Raw genomic sequence first — 23,350 nt, 5'->3', positions numbered from 1 at the left:
ACTTACCTTAGCAACTGATAGAGTTATTAGCTTGAAAAATCAGCACGCCAACAGAATCTCAGTCCCTAAAACACAATATAATTTGGCTCAGCTATAACTGCATAGGGAATATGCAATATAAGGCTCATTAGTTTTATCTTTATCCACTCAAACCAAAAAAGACTGTTAGGAAAAAGGAAAGCAACTGCATGTAGTTCACAAAATTGGCTACTATGGTAAACTGCTCATACCTAAAAGCAGTCTGAAGCATGCTTCCACATGTAACATCCCAGATTCACAGCTCTCACTGTCAACTACTTTGCTCAGTGTATGGTTATTCAGATTCTTCTCGACCATCTAGCACAGTAAAATTTCCCCTGGATCCTACCTTGCACATCACCTGTGAATAGATTATTTCACAAGTGAACTTCACTTTTATTTCCTAAGTGATTCTATGTCCCCTTAATCATAATTTAAGTACCAGCAAGCCTTTAAAAACCAAGCAGTTGCCTTTTAAGAAATTAGATTTCTAAATATGGTAAGAATAGAGTTACTGAGTACTAAAGAAGTGCTTTTTAGTTTACCATCTGCCCATAACTGCAAATAAGATTTTGTCTGAGGAAGGGTTTTTTTTCAAGTTGCATTAGGAATCAACTTTAATAAATCTACTGTTACCTCTGTTGCATGATTATTTGACAAAAGTCACAAATCAGACATAAGAGAAGGCTTTTTTGCCTACTTTCCTGCCAATATAGGAACCCTCCACTGTACTATAGTACCTGAGGATTTGCTCAACATTGCTTTCAATGACTGAACGTCTGCTGTTCAGAGAATCATTTCCCTCTTTAAATATACCTTCCATCTTTCATTGGAAGATAAGCATTCACCTTCTGTGCAGAAGGCAACTTAAAAACATTGAATAAAAAAGAAGCACAAAAACTTAAGGTTCATGGTTTTCTTTGAACTACCACTGTTCACTGTAATGCCAAAAATACATAAGAGAAGCAGAAATTGTGAATGATTTTGTAAGGAAGTGGTAAAGAACCATACTGAACTGCAAAGGAGGAAGATTCAAAAAGCCAGCCAAACCTCACTAACCATAAAGGCAAATACGTATTTATTTTGAACATCCCTTAAAGAGGTAACACGGTCTTGACAGGGATGGTCATTGGTCAGCTTGACATTTCTAACCACTGCTCTAATAAAATAATAGGTTAATCACTCTTCCATGAGCTTTTCTTTACTCTATACCCACATAAACAAAGGAGTGACTGCTTCCTATCAGCAGAAAAACAAGGAGAACGTACTAATCTGTCTCTAAGGGGCTTACTGTCCTGCTCCAAGCGCCTCAACTGGCTCCCCCTGCACCACCTGCAGAGCTCAGATCTTCTCAGGGAGCCAACTCAGCCCATCAATCTGTCACACCACTAATACACTGGGAAGCAGGAGACAGAAGGAAACCAGTGGGTTTGGTTGCAGAAAGCTGTTTGGTCACCTCAGCAAATTCAACTTTAACAGAAGCCAAAAGAGATTACACAGAAGGAGCAGCTAAGCTTGTTTTCGCTTACATTCTAGCAAGCCTGTAACTCTCATGGGAAAGAACTATATGTAAGAAAATAAAACAGAGAAATTCTGTAAGGAAAACAACTGGCAAAATCCAAGTCTCAAGCATAATTAACAGATCTTACCAGCAGACTAACATCCTTACTCAAAGTTTAGCTCAGGATAGTTCTAAGACTCTCACCCCAAATGCAGACAGAACTTAATGCAAAATGACAGCTAAGTATACTAACATCTCTAAGGTTTAAGCAGACCGACTGACAAGTCTTGCTGTGACAGTTCAAGTCACCACTGTCTCAAATGTCTTTCCCACCTCTCTGCTAGGTCAGGGTAAGTGAATGTGTCTGTGCTCCAGCTGCCCCAGTTCACAGCTGGAGCATGGCTTCGCAGGCAGCTGAGCTGATTTGCCACCACCAAACACAGGGTGTCTGCCAGCTTCCCCCCAGCTACCCTGACCTACCCTTACGCACCCCACTCCAGCACTTATCAGACCTTTCCACAGACAGATTGAAACCAGTAACCCAGAACAAAACCTGTATTTTGGGAAATAAGGGGGGTGAAAGAAAGGAAGGAAAGTGAATTTTACTGATTCAGTCATGAATCCAGTGAGTGCCAGCACCACCACAATGCAATCAAAAAGAACACTCAGAGGAGAATGTGACCTCCCACTCTGGTGGCAAAGCCCTATTAGAATGCTGGTGCATCCACAGCTTCACTTTAGACCCACTTCAGTGTATTTTAAACAATGTAATAAAGTGCACAGTAATGCAATAGTATATACAGTGCCCAGCCCACCAAAGCAGAAGTTTCAAGAGCCATCTTTAAAAATCTTCACTATATTTTTACACTTCTAAAAAACACCTTTAGGAAGTGAGGATGATTCCCTATTATCTTCTTTCTCCAGCAATTCAGTCAGTTGAGACAACTTTTTATATTGTAGAATAATTTTATTTAAACACAATGTTATCACAATCTGCAGCCTCTCCTTTCATTCCCTTTCTTCCTCCAACTTCCATACTCTAAATCTCTCAAAACACAAAATGGAAGCAGCTCCGTATATATGTTAAAAGGAAACTGCTAAAGTTTATATAAGCTTACTGCTATGCAACTATGTCTCATCCACTGATTCTAGATACTTACCATATGAGCTATTATGGTGTCTAGCTCTTTAAATAATCAGATCCACTTGTGACTGGTATCACAAGTGATACCAGTATGTAAGCAGAGAATAGGTTATCAACTCATAAGCAGGTTTTCATGCAAACACTAATTTCCAAATTGGCAAATAAAATTAATCTCTTCAGTAGATTAAAATGATGACACAAAACCTGTGAATACATATACTTTTTAACAAAGCTGTATTTGGCACCAACCTGTTTCACAAAATTACAGGGTTTTCTAGATTTCAGATGTTTTATTACTGCATCACCCAGGAATTATGTGGTTACACCAACATTAACTGGGTGCAGTTGCAAAATGAGCTGTCAGTATCCTAGAATTAATCAATCTCAAGTATATTGTTTCATAATTAAGCTATGAATACATCATCCCATGAATATAAAAATAGCTGCAATAAACACACATCCCAGAAAAGGGAGAATTAGAAGGCTCTTTTTCAACTTTCTAGGACAACTAAATCATTTGGAGACCATTCTTCACTTTGAATCTTTTCCACTGTGGTTGTGCTAAAGGTCTCCAACTGGGAAGCATTTATATACACAGATTAGTCTTAAAGGTTTAAAGTCACATAACTCGACAGCAAAACTAGGTGATATTCCCTCTGCAGTTTACAAACCTCTGCTTTAATAAAAACATACATGTTTTAAAATATTTAAAAACTTCAGAAATGTTGTTGCTGAATTGATTCCTAGTTCTATGTTTCCAAGAGATTAATTTATTTTTCAGCTACAGCCCCTGCAATAATGAACAGAGCATTCCCACATATGAAAGAAATTCACATGCCCATTTAACAAATACTTGACTACTGAAAAGAGAAAAACAAGGTCTGTACAGCAAGAAGGGTATTTCTGTTTAAATTATACAAGCTAGACGTTCCTTTCAATTACTGCTATTTTTAACTGCAAAACTCTAATATTTAGAAACAAATTACTAGAGAAATATAATCTCCACAATGCCCATCATGAAATATGATAATACTTTTAATAACTGTTGTGGTAAATGGGTCAATGATCCCTGAACAAGATAATTAAACAGACACTCCAAAAATACACTTCTACTTCTTCTTATCACAGTTTACAACATTTACAACAACCATATGAAAAGATTAGATTACATGTCTGGGATGACAGCAGGCTAACACCTTATCATCCTTTCTCCTGGTATTATAATATCACAGTTCTCTTACGTACTTCACACATGCTCCTATTGTGCCCAAATAGCTTTTACAGGGCATTTTTCATAAGAAAAAAAATATCTGTGGAGCACAAATGCAAAGCAGTTATTATTGTCCATTTTTTTAAATGGAAATTGTGTGAATCATACTTAATTCAAGTAGGCTTGCTTTTCAGGTTTGTCAAGTTTAAAATCCACACAGATGCAAATTACTGGTAAAACTTCTCCCTGCATCTTAATGAGGTACACTATAAGCTATGAAGCCAACTTGAAAACAAGAACGTTTCTGAGACAAATTCTACTTGACCTAGGTATTCCAAGTGTTTAAGAACTAGTATTTAAAAGAATGTTTTACCCAACAGCACTTAACTTCTGCATGATCTTGAACCTGGGACTGCTACAACACTTGTTGCCCAGAATAATGCCTGTGCTGGCACAAATTTTTGTGTAAGGATTTTACTGGATGATAAGCGTGCCGAAGCAGTGTTGTGAAGGCTCCCAACTACTGAGCTCTGAACCCAACCTCTTTTCAAAACATTGCTCATCCTTTCAAGTACATTCAGGCCAGAAGGGAAAGTAAATTGTCAAACTATTTTGAAGTACTAAACAACCAAATTTAAGAAGTCATTTCAGTCAGCAGCTACTACTGCATCTCGGTTGTATCTTGACTGGTTTAAAAGAGATGGCCAACACAGGGCTGCTGAGTGTGTAGTACGTGGAATAGGCTAATCAATAGGGAGATTTGCTTCCCACAATTCCTGCCTACTGCTGCTTCAAACAGGCAGACTGAGCTCTCCAAGAAAAATTGGAAAATCATGGACATACGCTATCATTAAAGTTCAGCAATCAGATAGATAAGCTGAACTCCCGAATTAAAACATGCAGATGCCTGTGCAGTCAAGATAAACGAACAAAAAAGTCTCATCCTGCAGAAAATTGGAGGATGACCATACTAGAAGTTACAGCCTAGAATTCAGCATTGTAGAGAGATGGTATCTTTTCTTCCAAGGCATTAACGCATTCTGGAAAACACAGACATGCTAACATGTCCACAGAGCAGGCCTAGTACTCCAGTAACAGCTAATACTCCTTCATTGCTTTAGTTTTGCAGTTTACAAAAAAATGAAGCTTATGCTACAAAACCTATTAACCATCTTTGCAGTAACTTTGGAACCCACACATCAGTTATAACTAAGTTTAAAAGGAAGAAAAGAGTTTTCAAAGTTCTAACAATTAAGTTGCTATGAGTTGTATGAAATCTGGAAGCTGGATAGTCATTTTCAAAACACTGACGTCATTGAAAAAGACAAGCAGAACTTGGAAATTACACACTGTTTCAGAGCTGGTCACTTTGCATGTACCATTTGAATAGATTGTAAGCATATGCCTTCGCTATACTACAGCTACACTTTGCCCATTAGGGATGGAGGAACTCATGGTACTGTCCCAGAAACTTTCCTTACCATACAGGGCACAAATGCATAGGAAACACAAGTTCTTTAGGCTAGCTGTTATTAGAACAACTTGGAGACAAAAAAAAACCCCATCCCTGTTACTTGACAACAGCATATGCAAAATGCAGTCTAAACAAATGAAGAAAATACAGAATGCCAATTTTGAAGTGCTTTAATTATCTTATAAGGTTATGGGAAAGTTTAAATACTGTCAAAACAGCATTCACGCATACAGAATAAATACCAGCATTTCATCTTGCAAGTCTTCTCAATTTGATATCTACATTCTGTTCACACAGGCATAAGAAATATAGAAACCAACTGTTTGCTTTGCAGTCGGATTGTAAGCAGAGGGTCTCCAGAATTTCTAATGGTAATAATGCCACTTAACTGTTGAGTTATGCACAATTTTAGGGCCCCTGCCTTAAGTGGATTTTTAAACAAAAAAACCCAACCAACCAAACAAAAAACCCCCCACAACTATGAGTTGCATACTGAACTTATTTATGACTGTAAAACTGCTGGAAGAGATATCAAATTATGTTATATTTACTAGCCTGAAAAAAAGCATAATAAAATATTCTGGCAATTTAAAGATAAACACCAGAAAAGTATATCCCTGAGTTACCTGGGGTTTTTTCCTCCCCCAGTGTTTCACAGGTTATTGCAGTAAGTTTGTGTGCCAAGTTACCTACCATATGAGCTATGGTGGCGCCTAGCTCTTTAAATAAATGGTATTGCTATGGGGACAGAGGAAGAACTGCTGAACTGTTTCTATGACAAGAAGGGTAGTGGGAAAAGTGAAATGTGAGCGGCAGGTTTGGAAGCCTGAGGTATTTTTCACTTCTGTATTTTTTCCATATACACAGGAAACTCCCTTGGGGGGCAGAAAGACCAACTTCCCTACAGCTAAATATGAGAACATGTGTAAAACAGAAAAGCCATTCAATGTTTTCTTAACCTTAACAAAAAATAAAGAATCAGACAAAGATTTCCATACTGAGATAGCTAAATCTGATTTTCCCAACTCCAAAATTTCTTCTGACAACAAAGTTTCTTCAGTAGTAGGAAGTTCAAAAGAATTAAAAGACAAAAGATTAGGATGCCTCCACACACATATTATCTACCTTTGTATTTAGAGGATTCGTTCCCTTCCCCAACCCCCGATTACCGCCCATCCATTCCCCTTCACTCCCTTTTGCTGCTGCAAAGTGAGTGAGGTCGTGAGGAAGGTCCGTTAAGACAGTCCACCCAGAGGTACAGAGCCTTCTGCTCCCACTGTAGTGGATGCAGGGGTTATTCTTATTCAGGCCAAGCCTCCAGCAATCCATCTGCCCATTTCCAACAACAGGATTAGCAGACAGCTGAAGAAGAGTAAGAACCAGACAAGTTTAAATGGTACTTCCCCTGAACATTCTCCTGTGTGTGACTGTTTTCAGTTCAGGGGATTTCTGAGCCCTATGTTGATGCCAGGAATGAACACAGCTTTTATTAATAACTGGACCTCACATGGTCCAAGTATACTGAAGACAGTGAAGGACACATAGTATGTGCTTTGGAGACCAACGGGCAGTGAAGAGACAAAAAGGGAGAGTTTTGCTATCTAACACGACTACACTAGACGTGCAAGGGATTCCCAAGGCAGCTTGGGATCATCAGTATGATCAGCCTCAAAGGGCCACCCCACTCCAGAACTAAAATTCAGTTTTAACATGCCAGCAACGCAAGTGCCATACTGGAGTGACATTTGAAAAGCCCGCGGCTCGGAAGCCACAGCCACTCACCCTGAACTGAACACCGTGACAGAACACCACAGCTGCCTGAAGGTGCATGCAGAACGTATGCACAGCTGTCAAGTGCAGTATGATTAATAAAACTAACTAGAAATGGTAAAAGAAAGCAGAGTGAATCTCTACTAGTCATGTCTTTGCTTTTAGAAAACAGAGCTTCTACATGTGAGAGTCCCAACCAGTTTTGCTCTGGTAACATGCAACACAGCCCTGCTACCAGATGTTTCCAACTTTTTAGAACAAAATAAGACCAAAATAAGCAGATCCAGCAGAGGGTTGGTTTTTTTTTTTTTTGGGGGGGGGTGGCCATTATTTATTTTGTTTAGTTTATTTAAGGTTTTTCTTTTTCCCCAAGGAAAGGATTTTCCAGTTTTCCCCAGAGACTGGCAACTACAAAGCACAAGGTCCCTTTGGAAACAGATCTTCATTAACCACACACACAATGTCATGACAGGCACCCAACAGCTGCTCAACTATGGTACTCTTAATAGTTACAAGATCTGATCGATTATGTCAAGCACACCTTGCGACAAACCTAACATATTCATCAGGAGGGCATCACTCTTCACAACATGCAAGGAGCACAGAGAGGTCTCAAGAGCTCCAGTTGTCCTGACTGGTTTTGTAATGAAAACCAACATAGTCCATCCTTTCTGTAAAAAGGGCTCCCTGAACCTGCATGCCACCCAACAGATGACGTTTACAAGCAGCATGAGTTATAGTTGAATACAGGCTACTTATGGGAATGATACTGTGCCAAGACGTAGGGCACTCTGAACTCTTGAGTCCTCAAGATGTTTGTAACAGCTACAATTAACTGTAGACACTGTAGAAAATGGACAGAATAAGGAATCAAGAGGACTGCAACAGAAAGGCAAAAGCAAGTAGACAATGGGATAAAGGCCTCAGGCAGAAGGAAAATGTAGTGGATTCCATTATGGATTATTTGGCAAAGGAGAAGCTGATAAATGACTCAAGTCTTAGGAGAACAGCATGAAGTTACTTTCGGCTTCCAAGGCAGAAATTAACAAAACAGCTGAAAAAAGGAAGAGGCCACAGACAGAAGGAGCAATGAAGATCTGGGACAAATCTTAAGTGTTTGCTTCCTGTTTCTCCAACTATGGTCCAGTGTTGCAAGACTGAATGTTTGAAGGCTCCTTTTACCAAAGGAGAAAGGTTGCACACATTCAAGCCTCAACAGCTAAAACTGTTGTTCAATTCTGATATCCAACGGCCATCCCTATTTGACTCCTTAAATTTTGTTGCAAAATGAAGGGGGGGGGGTGAATGCTTTAGCCAGAGCTGCTTAATGACTGACAGTGAAATGAGGCTCACTGTTGAAAGAAAAAGTGCACCAGTGTCACACATCTACTTCAGGAATATCTTTACGTTAACCTTCCAAGTATGTATTTTTTTGTGGCGCACCAATAGCAAACAAGTTCATGACAAGTATATCACAAAATCTACAAACTACTAAAGATGCCTCCTCTTATGAGAACAACAAACATAGGAGAGAACCACAATCAAACTGGTAATTTTTAACCTATAATAAAACACCCCAATATGAATACTATTTCCCTAAGGTTCTGAAATGGTATTAAGAAAAGCAAATTCAAACACTGAATAAGGCAAAAAGAGAAGTTACAATTTTATGCAGAACGTTACACATGCTCCTTTAAGCCATCTTATGTTAGAAGAAACTTTATGTATAGTAAATATTAGTTCAAGTTGTAAAACAAAAGCTGTATAACAAACAACCTAAAGTTTATCTGTATACACACACACTCCTTTTTGGGCAATGCTTATTTACAGAATTCAGCTTTCAAAACCTGGTCTCAGCTTTACTTTGTTTGCTTTCACCACTTCAAAAACAAGCCCTTCTCCCAGTTCTGCTGCTTTAGAAATACACCATGTTAGTAAGAACAAAGTGTTCTGTTTCTTCACCACTCTCAATATACTCCCCACAAAGCCACTAGGAACAGATTGCAGTCCCTGAATTGATTCAGGATTCTATTTTATCCATCCCTCTTGAAGTAGCAAAAGGATAACAAAATAGTAAGTATCCTATATACTTCTGAGGTGAAGAAAAGGACAGAAACACATCAAAAGAGAGAAGGGTAGGGAAGTAACCAACAAAACTCCTCCAAAACAAATGATCCTCCACTATGTTTTCTTCCTATCCCTCACAAAATACATTTCCTGCCTTCACATTACTAACACTTAGGATCTTCCTTTGGCTTTCCCCGTATATCTTAGTTTTCCTCATCCCTCTGTATCTATGTTTTGTCTTTTGTTATACAAGATATCTGGGGTTCTTAAATTCTTTAGATTCTATTTTATCTCAAATCCTCACCAGTTCTTTAGCTGGGGGACAAGCAGCATACCAGAGCTTATTAGACATCCCCTCTCACAATCAAAGACACTGATATGGCCAAGCTCCAAGTTCCAAAAAATAAGGAATAGGGTTTGGACTTGACTTAAAAGAGACAGTTGTTAGATTATCACATTGGGTGAGTAGTAACAGTGACTTCCCCATTCTGTAGATAATAGTGGTGATGCTTTAAGTACAACACAAGCCTGACGGGGCTAGTAACAGCAAAAACTGGGGGGGGTGAGAGGGGGTGGGGGTGAGAAAAGAGAACATGACAGACCCAGAGTAAAGAGCAACACTGTTGGGAAGTACTCTGGAAGTACTGCTCTGGGCAAAGGTAAGTGAATGCAGATTGCCCAGGAACAAAGAGAATAGGGCTTATACAGAAACTTCACCAAAAAAAGGGGGAGAGAAAGTATTCCAGTATACTACTCCATAAAGAGATGTAGAAGCAAAACTGAGGGCTGTTCACAAAGTTCAGGCAAGAGCAAGGCTGAAAGCAACTATGTAAAACAAAAAACCTCAACATTACTTCAATATGCTTTATATATAACAAGAGGAAGCAGAATTGACCAGATCTAAACTAGAATCAGAGGAAAGGAATTTCAAGCAGTGGCTATACACATTTTTCAACTAATGTCAAAACACAGACGAGAAAATATTAGTTAGGAAAACAATTTGGACACTGGTACAGTAGTCGTCTTCATCTTGGAAAAAAAAAAAGTATTATTACTGAAGGAAACTGCCTAAAATCAGGACATTAAATAGGAGAATACCAAACACAACAGAGCAAGTCTCAAAAGTGCCACCATAAAACCTACATTAAGAATATATCTGAAACAACAATATCCACAATTTGAATCCTATGCACAAGAAACACAGAGGAAAATCTCCAGGAAGTGAAAAAGTCTCTTATCTCTACAGATGTTATACTCATCACTGCCCAATAACTCCTGGCAAACACAGGTCTGTTGCTTTGGGGTTTAAGAACTGTTCTAACTAAAAAAGATAAACTTTCAAAATTGAACTGATGTAATGCGACTTTCATGACTATGCAAACTGACAGGTCTAACCAGTCTACTGTTAACTTTGAGAGCCATACAGCAATAAGGTGCGAAAGCCAAAATCAGCTCAGGTTTTCTGATTGCTTGCTAAGTATTGAAAAATATTAAGGAAATTAGAAAATTTTAAAAATAAAGATTTTTCTCCAGAAAAACTATCTGGATGAAACACTGGAAAACCATTGGATATGTCCAGAGAGTTCATTCTTTTATATTTTATTTCCAAATGGAAATTCCACCTAGATTCAGGCAACACTCACTCAAGGACTGGCGTCAAACTCTGTCTTGACAGGTACCTTTAACAATCTTCTGAGGTCACCTTTTATTTACTAGAGTCTCAAAAGCTACATGTAGATGCAGCAGCTAGTCCAAAAGAAGAACAATTATCCTTACAGCTCAAGGGATCCAATAAAAAGAGCTGTCCTATACTTTCTAGTAACCTTTAAGAATTGTGAATGACTGTAAGAGCCTGGTCTACTTTTCCTTTACTGCCATTTGAAGTATGATTTATCACTTCAACAAGCTAACTGTGAGCAAAACCTCTCAATAAGACCTTTTTAAAACATTGTTTCATAACAGCTCATTTGTTTTGCCTGCTAACTATTGTGAAATACAGGTATTTTGCTCATTGCAAACAAAAAAGCAAAAAGTTCTGATGTTTGCTTTAGCATAGTTCTCATGTTTGTTTTAACACAGTTCTTAGTATTTTGAGAATGCTGCTATCTAAACATAAGCACTGCAAACACAATTTTTATCTTCTGTATTATCAAAACTGAACGTGAACCTGGCCAAAATCTGTATTATTAAAACAGATATCAGAGTAAGTTTTTCTGCCCCAACTTTCCTGTTTCTGATGACCTTTAGCAAAAAATTCAAATCTAGAGAACTCCCTATTTTCAATGTATAGATAATATATTGCTCTACCACTCTTGCAGACAAACCAAGAGGTACATTTGCCTTCATAATCAGCAGCAGAACAATTAATATTGGAAGCCACTCTTGTAAATTTAGTGTTCATATGAAGATCTCTCAAGCTTTTACATCATGATTAGGATTCAAAGCTAGTATCATCTGTGCCGAGTTTGTCACAATGCATCAAGCGTGCTACAACCCTCTTCCAAAGAGGAGGCCTAATGCCAAATACTTCTTTTGATTGACTACTCTGCATAACTTATTAATGAGAGATTTGTAACACACATGTAAACAAAAGCCAAAAATAATACCAACCACGCACTACTAAAAAGAAATGGAATGCATCAGGAAAAGAAAACAAACGAACAAACAAAAACCACACAAGAAAAATCGTAACACCCTAGGACTCAGCGCTGGCAAAGTTGTTTTGCAGTATCCCCCTCACTTCTGGAAGATATTACATTATTAAGGATTTTTCTAGTCATCGCTGTGTATCTACTACAAAATGAAGCCAGCATGAAAAGAAACAGACACACATGCAGAGTAACACCAGTCTTTCACTAAAGCTTTTCTTTTCTGAATTCTTACACTCACTACTGAAGCCAGAGCTGGCTGGCTGATTTGGAAAGCAGTAAAATATTTTGAATTTTAAAAATAAATACCTATACAGGACAATTTCTTCAGTAGTGTTAACACATGGCTACAGCACATTGCAGCACCACTTCATTTTAATTCAAGCCACAGTTACCTACTGGTCATGCCCTACCCACTGCTTTTATGTCTCAACCATATAACAACAGCACCTCTTTAGTGTCTATTCTAATAGCCCTCACTATTACCAAAACACATTAATCATGAATATAGTCACTCGGTCTTCCTTACCATACCTTTTTGTTACACAGATTAAAAACCTAAGAAAGTCTGCTATCTTCTGACCATCTTTCACAGTCACAGGAGGGAGAGAAGATATGATTCCACCTCTCAAAACACAGAAAACTGCACAGCGAATGGCCCATAACCACACAGAGCAACAAGAACCGAATCAGGAGACTAATTCTATTTCCACCTCTCCATGGACTCTATGTTTGACCTTGGCAAGTCATCGGTTTTTTGGCTTGTTTTTTCACGTTCAGGACATGAAGGGCTTTTACGCAGATGGCTGGAACAACAACAACAAAATAACTGAGTAAGTTTAATTATTATTTATTCCATTATGCCGGGCCTTAGAACTCCTCTGCAACGGCATAAATTTGGAGTGATTCTCTAGACCCTCATTTTGAAGTTCTCTTTACGTAGGAGCACCGATAAAAGCAGTAACCCATTATCAGAGAGCCCCCTGCACCATATCAAAAAACAGATAAAAGCTCCATTTCATAAATTCTTCTACTGAGCAAACAAATTTAACCTTATTTTCTACACCGGCAGTTCCCAATCCACAGCCTGCAGAAGAAACACCACCTGCAAGATCCTTTGCCACTGCTCCCAGACAAAATTAAATTTTAGATTTAAAGTAAGAGCTACCAGGAAGAGGAAAGCAGGATATTGCCTAGAGTATTTTTCACTGTGTGCCATTTCTATGGTCTGTCAAAAATTAGGGACCAGTATTTTACACATTTCAATTCCCTCTCTCAGGCTTAGAAAATTCTGAATTTCATGGCTGCCTGATCAAGTTTCATTCTGATACCAAGTTTCCTGGTAACCTCCCAAAGCACCACACGCTGGAAACATGCCACAAGTACAGGTTTGAAAAAGACAAAGTACAGATGAAATGTTTTACAGACTAAGCAGTTCTAGCAAGAATACAAGTAGAAAGACTTTTTCCCTGATGCATACAGGGAAGTGTCTACTTGTGTCTGTATTCTTAAAGGGAAAATTGTGTTAAATCTGCTATCCAAATAACTATAAATAATTAGATTTATAACAACAAGAAGACCCATTGCAATATATACCCATTGAATCTTACCTACCAGAAGCAGAAAAATTAAGTAACAGGTGTAATCTCACACAGAGCAGTCAAAAATGACCACTTGCCAATACAGACTGTTGCCTATTACAACTGTTCTGGATTTTGAATATGCTGATTAAATGGCACTTCATACCAATTAGTCATACAATTACAACGAAAAGGAAATAGTTTTTGCTCTTGAATAAGAAACAAATTAGGAAAAGTTATGGTTGTGTGTATATACACACAACCACCTTAATGCCTTCATGCTTTCTAAGTGAGGCAACAAAACCAACTTTATTTAAATAAATTACAGAAATATATACTTAAATTCAACAAGAATGTTTTCAAAGACTTACCTACATAAAAAGACATATTCAAAAAAGAGCCTCGCAAACTTACTGAAGAAACATGCTGTGACTGAAATGTTCAGATTGCTTTAGAAATACTAAATTGTGCCCCAGCAGCATGCCATTCATTGAATAATCTGATTAATCAAAATAGTGAAACATTTCAATAATTATATCTTATGGTAAGATTTTATACATATCAGTCAAGCTTTTTTCAAAAATTACATAAAATAGTAAATGGAACACAAAACCAGTGTTTATCCTTGTAAAGTTACAGCCTTTGTCTATTCTGAGGATGCAAAACTGCGACCTTAATCCAGAGGTTTCTCATACTGTCCATACGGAAAGCCATACCTTCTTCTCTTTCTTGCTAAAAAAGTTTACCGCTGCAGATACGTAGCTTACGCATTACAAACTGAAGAGCGTGAAGCTGCATGGCCATATATCACTATTTGGCTAACTAAACTCCAGTTGAGGAGTATGAACCATTATTCAGAAAATGAAGTTATTTTAAATAGTATACATAGGCTCTGAAAAGTGGCCAATGATGTCACATCGAAACAGGCAGTGAAAGAGCTTTTTTAGGCTGGAAAGAGTACTTAACTTTTTTTTTTTTTTTTTAAAAAGGCAGCAACCACAAAATAAACAGACACACACGAATTACGAGTAAAGAGCACCACAACATCAGTAGAACCCCAGGAAATGAGATAATGTCAAACTCTAAGTTTAGCACTTACTTTTGCAAGACTCGGTAAGAATCTAATGATATGGAAATTGCTACTTTCTATTAATAATTTTCTCTTCAAAGAAATGTATCAACTGTTTCCTCTTCTGAGTTTTTATATTGAAAAGAGATAACCATAATTCCATAGTATTTCTTTACCTCATATAATCTTAATGATTAATTATTGCAATTATGTTCAAGACAAGTATGGTAAGTGTATCATATTAGAACTTTGTAAGCATTGCCACACAAAAATAGTGAAAGTTCAGTAATATCAACAATTTTACACCTGTAATTATAAACCTGCCTTGAAATACTATAGACTTAAAAGGCATATAGAGTTTTGTCAACAGAATTAAGATTTCATCTGGCAACATAGCTCGTGATGTTCACCTTTTTCCTGTCTTCACCTAAATACACAGGGAAAAATGAGCAACTCTGCTGCTTGCAGAGAGACACTGCAACTGCTGAGATTTTTAAAATACTGCAACAACATAAACAAAAAAAAATAGTATCCACTTAAAAGTACACCTTGCCTGTGAAATGTTCTTGGGAGGCAGTGATTCAGCATATTACAGTGCTATATAGGTCAGTTAATATTGTGCTTGCAATTAATGTCCAAAGAATTTAGAGCGGCAAGAATGACAAACATAGGAAAGACGTCCTAAAACTTTAAAATTCTGCTGACATGATTTGCTCTCCAAATGTGAAACTATCATTTTGCATAAATTACATTCTTCATTGCCAGTGTACTGTGTAAGACAGAATACTTGTTTGTATTAAGCATGCACTTTACAAGTCCAAAAATCACAATTTCTCTCTTCAATTTTATCAAAACCCAAAGATTGCGTAGAACAGGTACGTATCAAATCTTAACTGTACCCTTCACCAAAAATGAGTTACTAACTATAAACACTTTTTCAAAATCTTTTCCCATGAAGGCACCACAGGTCTTTTAGGAGGACTTTATAAGTAGCTATAGGCTACTTTAGCTTCTTTTCACATTCTTTTTATATATAGAAATTGCTGAAGTTCAAGATAATGAAAACCAATCATAGAATGAATTATGACTGCAAAGTAGAAATTAACAAGTCAAAGGAAAGAAACTCTCATTCACAAACCAGTGATCATTTATGCAATTCATAGAACGGAACAGCATGCTTAAAAGAATTATCACTGCAAAGAGATATCAGCAAAGGTTACTGCCTTTTAACTAGCATTAAAAAAAGCATCCATACTATGCCTAATAAAACAGTCTACAGATTATTCCTGGAGAAATCAAGCTATAGAAAGATTATTTTCAAAGTTTCTTTGTGCTAATATCAACCAGAATAAGTCAGAAATTATGAAGAGCTACTTAATACAATGAATAAACAATGAAAGCAAATAAAATCCAAATCAAGAGCTTAACTTCATAAAATTGCACCTACTGAAATGACAAAAGGTTAAAGAATATTTGCAAGCATCTCAGAAGACTCCTTCAAGGATATAGTGCCTACAAAGATTTCCCAATAGCCAGACTCAAGACACTGACATGCTCTTTGATAATGATTTAAATGTCAGTCACGCAAAACCATCTACTCATTTGATTGTAAATGAGATTTTCCCAACCTTTAACACTCATCATGTGCATACACACTGTACAATAGTCATAGTTATGCTATTACTCAAATCTTAATAAGCTCTATGTTTAAACCTCTAGTGACAGTAAAAACTGTAGCCTGAAGATCCCATGATCTTCCATTGAATTCTACTCCTATAGTCTCTATGATCCTGTTTCCACATCTTGAGCGTCACTGAAACCATTCTCACTAACATCTCACCGCCTAACCCTCTGATGAGGCTCACAATCAATATGTAATTCTCATCTTCCTAGATCTGTCAATCACACAAGACTACCAGCAGTGCTTTTCCAGAAATATTCTCCCTGGTTTCCTTGGCGTGTTGATCTCATGATTCATCCCTTATCATTCTAATTGTTCTTTCAGTGCATCCTCCTTAAGAAGCCTCCACATTCACCTGCACTATTTTATGAATCATTTAATAGATTCCTGTCTTGCACCACTTTCCAGTCTCATTTCCTTTATCCTGGGCCAGGATTGAAATCCAACTATTAACTCCCTGCCATTAATCACAACATGCTACTTTCTACTTCATATCTCCTGCGTTTGTCCAAGCTAATACCCCAGCTTGCGCCCTTCTCCGTACAGATACCTTGCTATCAGCTCAGTCTCAGCATAGACAAAACACAGGTCTTACTCCTTCATTGCTTCAGTGCCCTTTCTGCTACTGCAAGCTATTAACTTTTGGGACTCTAAACTAAGCGTCAGCCCTCAAATCATGGTTCTGTATAGGTCCTAGAATTAACCTGTTTTTCATATCCTGGGAATGTCCACTGCATCACTAAGATAAGCCTTTTAGTAGCTTAAATTTTATTGTATGACCACAGCAGTTCACATCTGAACTACAGAAGCATCCTTGTTCATCTTTCAAAAACCAGAGCTGACCTTGTTCTATTCGTTCTGAACACTCCTCTCTAGATAGCTTTTATAGCCTAAGGTCAGATCACACAAGTCTCCCCTTCACCCCCCATCTCTAGAGCAGCATCTGCTTCGCTCTCTAATTCAAGACTCTTACTGGTCAATACCCTCATCCCAAGATTACTAATCAGGACATAGATGAGGTTCATGTTTCAATCAACTGTTATATTTTCATCTTTGAACTTCTCCACAAAGCAGTACCTTATTCTTTCAAAACACACCTACAAGTGTTTCCATAGCTCTCATTAAAAACAAACAAACAAACCGACTAGATGGTTGGCACACCTAGACCACTGTGCTAAAATTCACTGCACTGATGCCAAATACTCTCCTGTGTCATCACAGGTCTGATGTGTCTTACCCCTAAATCGTTAAACATTCTGGGTCAGGAAACACCTCTTAACCACAGAACTTTGGGATGACTAATTCAGACACATAATTTAAGTAGTCTGATACTTTAAAAAGTGGTACTAAAACAACTGTCTACTTTACAGTGCCTATGGAAAACATCTTACCAGTGATAAGCTCACTCAGTTATTTTGTCTTTTTCAAGGCTTCCTGACCTGTTTGAAAAATAATCCAAATACAATCTTTCATATTGCGATGACAGAGGTTTTCACTGGCAATCCAGCACTCAAACCAATGCCTAGCACTTACCACTTTTATCTACCTTTTCTAAATTCTGATCACTTGTTTGGAAGCACAGGAATTGCAAAGGGGTTTTGGTTTGGGTTTGGTTGGGGGTTTTTTGTGCTTTTTTTTTTTTTGCAATAGCTTCTTGCATTACTTTCTAGTATTTTAAAGATCAGGCCATGCCAGGCTACAGAGAAGACACTATTCAATATTTTATGTCACTTTAAAGTGACACAAAATTCAGTTCTTAGGATTAGAAACTCTCTCTGTCATATGGTTGTGCTAGGTGTGGCACAGCAAGTTTCAAACTAATGGAGGCCTACATGCATTTTTGTAGTATCAGTAATTATTTCAAACAAAATGTTTTGCATTCAAAATGTGCTTCTCTAATTAAAAAACATTTTCATTAATTTTGTCATCTTACAGTGACGTTTCCCTAAATCATTCACAAGCAAAACCAAAAGTACTCCACAAAACCCCAAAATACTATCTTATTATCCCAGCCATAAGTTACCCACTTCATTTTAAATAATAGTTCAAACAGTTAGTAAATCATTTTCAGTTATTTGTTTGATGCTTCTGTGCACTTTCTCATTATATCTAGTTCTGCCTCTGTGCAATAGAGGTTCTGTCATACCGTGCACACGGGATGTGATGCAAGTAGCAGGAGTGTGCCACATGCTACAAACAACAAACTAGAAATGTACTCTGACTGCCCCCAGAATCACTGCAGTAAATTCCTACGACTTCATTCCAACACAGCATAAACCTATGTACCACCAGGTAGGATTAGGCACACAGTTTTTGCCTGTGGAAAAAAACATAGTGCTTTTACATTCAGCTTACACTGACTGCAGAAATGCCATATGCTTTATCTCAAAGTTTGAGCACCCCTAAGAACTGCAAACTGTCCATTAAAATACATGGTATTTGCATACTACATTCTTCAGTTAAGCTTTTTAATTTCAATCAACTTTTTTTCCTGTGCAAGTCAGCTTTTATAGAAAGAAAACTGCCTTTACTATTTGGGGGGGAAAAAAAAAAAATCAGCTACTGTAGTAACATCAATTTTTAATACTAACACACACAGACAGCTCAGCATCAGAGCCGCACTCCAAACACAGGACATAAAAAAAACAGACTCCTCAATGTAATCTAACTATAACATTAACCAAAGTTAACAGACTTCATTTTACCAATGTTAAAAATATTTAACAGTAAGAAAACAAGACTACTTTTTCAGAGAATTATTCGACTTACAGATTTTGAACAATAAATTCAGCATTAAAAACCTAAAATACACAACTTTTTTTTTCCACTCTTGATAAAATTCTGGTTTTCCTAATATTCAAATTATATGATCGTTTAGTAAAAAAACAAATAATCTACAGTTGTTACTGGCAACATTGTAAGAGATCTCAGAGAAGAATAAAAGTAACACCACAAACATGAGAACGCTTCTGACAAACCTGTAATAATCAATAAACAAAAGGAAATGGAGCCCAAATATTCAGATGAGTAAACTAATAGAAATGTGGAAAAACTTAGTTGCTAACTAGAGCACAGACTGATACTTATAGCAAACTTTAAAAGCATTTGCTCCCTTCTTTCAACTCTAACCTCTAAAACAGTACACTCCAACAACCACAACAAACAAGACCAGCTTCCCTAAAGAACATTTAATTGGGAAAACGTGTATCAGCCACAAGTTGCCTTTATCAGGAGAGAAATCAAGCAAAAGCTTCGGTTTAGTTTTCGACAAACAAGAGTGAGGAATTGGAAACACTACTGCAGCCAAACAAAAAACAAAATACCATAATGCTACCTTCTCCATGAGAACAAAAGCATCAACCACCAACTCCACCCCACCCCCAAGCAGGCTGTTGCTCTCTAACCACAGAGCCAATGCTGTAGACAATGTAATCCCACAGGGAAGACAGAAGGTCACAGACACACTGTGAAATCATAAAATAAGGTCCACGTTGTAGAAGGACAAGGCAGTACTTTCACCAGTTAGAGTTTCATTTGCAACAAACAGGTGGAGCACAGAAACAGCCCGTTCATCTCTTGACTGTCCCTTCCCTCAACACATAGAGGGAGGTCACATGTGCTCAGCCTAGTCCAAAATTAAGGACACGGCACGTACAATAAGCAGCAGAATTCAAGATGTGGTGAGGATGGCAATACGCAATGTAACACTGCAGGTGAGATTGCATACTGTGTACCAGCAGTGGATCTGTTATTATTCATCTGCTGTAGGTGGCTAAGAGGGTGTCACTTATTACAGTGACACACGCTGCAGCTGGCTAGCCGTGATTAAGTATTACCCAGTGTGGCTGAAAGGGATGGCGACTATCATTCATTACGCTCCGGCGTGGCTTAGCGGGGTGGGGAGGCTGCTACCCTTCGCTGCAACGCAGTATTTGGAGAAAGGCAGCTAAAACTCCCTAAAGCCCTGGGAACGGTGCACGGGGAGGACAGAAAGGCAGCCTCAGTCCCCCAGCCTGCGGGACCGAGTGTCCTGCTAGCAGCCGCGGAAAGCCTGACCGCGCTCGGTGCGACCGGGAGCGCTCCACCGCAGCGCTCGGCGGTGCCAGAGCCACCCCGCTCCCCGGCAGGGCCGGGGGCCTTCAGCTAGCCCCCGCCGTGCGAGGGGACTCAGGCAGGGCAGGAACGCTGCACTCAACTTCTCCTAACCGTAGGAGCAAAAGCCTTTGTCCGAGCGCTCTCGGTCTGCGGCCGAGAGAGCCCAGGAGTCCCCCCTCCTGCGGCACGTTGAGCTGCGGCGGCAGAGAAGGGGGAACGGCCTGTACCCGCCCCGGGTCCCGTCCCCGCTGGGCTCCGCTGCTCTCCAGGAAGCCCTCTGAGAGGGACCCCTCCGGAGCAGCCGGATCGAGCGCTGACCCCGCACGGAGTCCCGACCGCTGTGCCCGCGCCGAGAGAAGCGGAGCAAGGGGAGCGCCCGGTGCTGCCGGGACCTCCCCGCTGGGGTGCCTCCGGGCGGGGGCCCCGGCCGCTCGCGGCCTGTCACCCGGGGCGCGGGGGGCCTCCTCCCGTGTGCCCACCCGGCGGGATCCCAGCCCCCCGGGGTTTGCGCCCCGGGGCCTGCCCCAGGGCCGTCCGGAGAGCAGCCCGCGCTTCCCCCGAGCGGCGGCCGAGGCGCCGGCGGGCAGGAGCGGAGCCGGCGGTGCGCCCGCATCCCCAGAACCAGCCGGCTGCCGGCGCGGCGCCGCGAACCCCCCGCACTCACCCTGTCACAACAGGCGCCATCTTCCACAAACTCTCGCCAAAACTCCTACTCTCGCGAGAGCGCCCCCCTCCCCGCGCCCGGAGCGCGCGTGCGCGGGCCCGTGAGACACGCGCGGGGCGGAGGGGGGAGAGGGGGGGAAGGCGGCGCGCGCCGCCCACTCCGCGCCTGGGCTCTCCCCTCAGACACAACAGCCGAGGCGTGGGAACCGCGCCGATCTCGCGAGAGCCGCGCGCCGCCGGCCAGCGGGCAGAGCGGAGACCGGGGTAGCTCTCGCGAGAGCAGAGCGCGCGCGGCCGGGGCGGGGGTGGGGGGTGGCACGGGGGAGCGAGGGATTCCCTCTGCCCGCTCGCGCGTCTCGCTTCTGCGCCTTCCCCCGCCGGCGGGGAGGGGCGGGGAGAAACCATTTGGGGCGAGGAGGAGGGGGGCGGAGGTGACCGGCAGCCCGCGGGGGCGGCCGGAGTGCCAGCGACGGGATCTCGCCGCTGCCTCCGCTTCCCCTCCTGCCCCCACGCCGCGGGGGGGGGGGGGCGCCTGCCTCGTGCTGCCTGTGGGCCCGGCACATGCGCGGCGGGCTGTGCGGAGCGGCGCCGCGGCGGGCGGCGGCACGGAGGTGTTCTTTTAGCCGGTATAAAAGCTCTCAGGAGCTCAGACCGGAGCTTCTGTGGAGGTTTTGTCAGTGCCTGCTTAGTCGAACCGCTTGAGTCAAACAAAACCCCAAGCTGATAACCGTCGAGCAGCTTCACTTTCTCTGTAGGGAAGTCCGACCCCACCGGCCGGAGGTAGTCTGTGTGTGTGTGGCGGCTCTGTCAGGCGGTACGGACTAAGCGCCTCCTCATTCCTATTTATTGAGGTTAAAAATTAATTCATACAGAACTGCATACAGAAAACAGCGGGAAACTGAAAATAAATTGATTTCCAAATAGCGCATAAAAACTAACAGTAGGAGGCTGGGATGTAGAGGCACGGGCATTATCGCTAATGGATTTCTTACACTGAAGTGTTCCATCACTTCTTTGAAAAATCGGTTCAAAATGAAAAGCCTATTTTCATAATGTTTGTTGTCATCTGCAACCAAAAGCACAAGATGCATTTGTTCCGCAAACCCAAGCTGTTGAGTCTGCTAAGGCTCAAGCCAATGCAGCAAACCTTGTGGTGACCTCTCTGATGGACTGCTGAGGCACAGGAACAGAAAGTATCTGCAGATGTGCTCCAGCGTTTTGATATAGCTAAAGACGACCCCCATTTTGGATTTGTTTAACAACACTGTGGTTTCAAGGTGAGGGTCTGTTTGTCCCTTAGAAGACCATGTTGGAAAATTAATCCTTTTACATTAAGGAGTCTGCCCTGTCTGTTCAACTTCCTCTCTGTCTTTAGTATAACATGTCAATCTAACTTCAAGCACAAATGCAATGTTGCTTTAATGATATGCTGAGCTTCCAAAATCCACATAATTTTTATTACTTCACCTCTGTACCTCTGCACCTCTGCTGTCTCCCAAATTAGAGAAAAAGATAACATTTCAGTAATCCTGTAAATGTGATTTTGGGTTTCTCTCCCACATACGCTCTCCACTGCTAACATTAATTCAATGAATAATGTCTCAGATGAGTAAAATCATGTTTTAAGAGATTACTTGGCAACAAAGTTTGCTGTAATTCTACTCACTGTGCAAACAGCTATTGTTTGCTCTCATTAAGGGACTTTCCCCATCGTGATTTCCCCCTCCTCATTAGGTTCGAAAGGACTTTGGTTGGCTCCCTCATAGGTGCAGTTCTCGGCAAAAGCACAATGCATACTGGAAATCGTCTGTATTGTTTGCAGAGACCGGCTCATAATCTGTTTGGAAATCTCTTCCTAAAAACATCTCTCTTTTTTTTTTTTCCCCTCCCAAGGCTAAAGAATGATCTCAGCTCGTGCTCGCTCCGTTCCATTAAGAATGGTTTCTGGATATTTGCCATGGACTGTCTCTAGATGGTCATTTGATGGGGCCCCTCTTTTAGTGTGTTTTGAATCAAACTAGAAAATCTAAAAATATAGCACACAATAATCTGCAGTGTCTAGACTTTTAATATTTTACAAAGAAGGCATTTTGATAATCAGATTAATTAGATACTGGAGCAGGTATATTATTTCAAAGAATTAATAATTACAGAAACTACTGTAGTCTTTTCCGTCACCAACAGAGGTACATTATAAAGCAAATAACCACTTTTCTTTTTTTTTTTTTCTTTTTGATGATAAACAGCCTGTAGTTCAAAAGGCCAGGAATACTATTCAAATCAAAAACAATAGCCTGAAATTGTATGAGTAGCCAGTGGAAGGAAAGATAATAAAACCACAGAGGGTTTTTTAATATTGTTCATGCATTAATTTTTCTTCTTGCTGCTGTATGTTTGTATTTCACATAGTAAAGTGTGAGCAATTCCTGT

At 40.2% G+C, this 23,350-nt stretch overlaps 1 protein-coding gene across 4 annotated transcripts in view; it reads right to left on the bottom strand.

The window, feature by feature from the left end:
- RBPJ (recombination signal binding protein for immunoglobulin kappa J region) overlaps positions 1-21,095 on the bottom strand; it is a 55,493-nt gene extending 34,398 nt beyond the window's left edge. The window contains exons 1-2 of one of the 4 annotated variants that reach the window (XM_030493278.1): positions 20,922-21,093; positions 7-65 (exon numbers count right to left, since the gene is read on the bottom strand). Coding sequence is in view for 2 of the 4 variants with exons in the window: in XM_030493279.1 (XP_030349139.1) it covers positions 20,922-20,941 (20 nt within the window). In the remaining 2 variants the exon portion in view is untranslated. Of the gene's footprint in view, positions 1-6; positions 1,953-20,921 lie in introns of those variants that run through there. The other 3 variants (XM_030493279.1, XM_030493276.1, XM_030493277.1) reach the window with 3 other exon arrangements.
- Between the last annotated feature and the right edge of the window lie 2,255 nt (positions 21,096-23,350).

This window comes from Strigops habroptila, chromosome 7 (assembly GCF_004027225.2).
Source record: "Strigops habroptila isolate Jane chromosome 7, bStrHab1.2.pri, whole genome shotgun sequence".
NCBI lineage: Eukaryota > Metazoa > Chordata > Aves > Psittaciformes > Psittacidae > Strigops > Strigops habroptila.
This window is presented reverse-complemented; position numbering and strand designations above follow the sequence as displayed.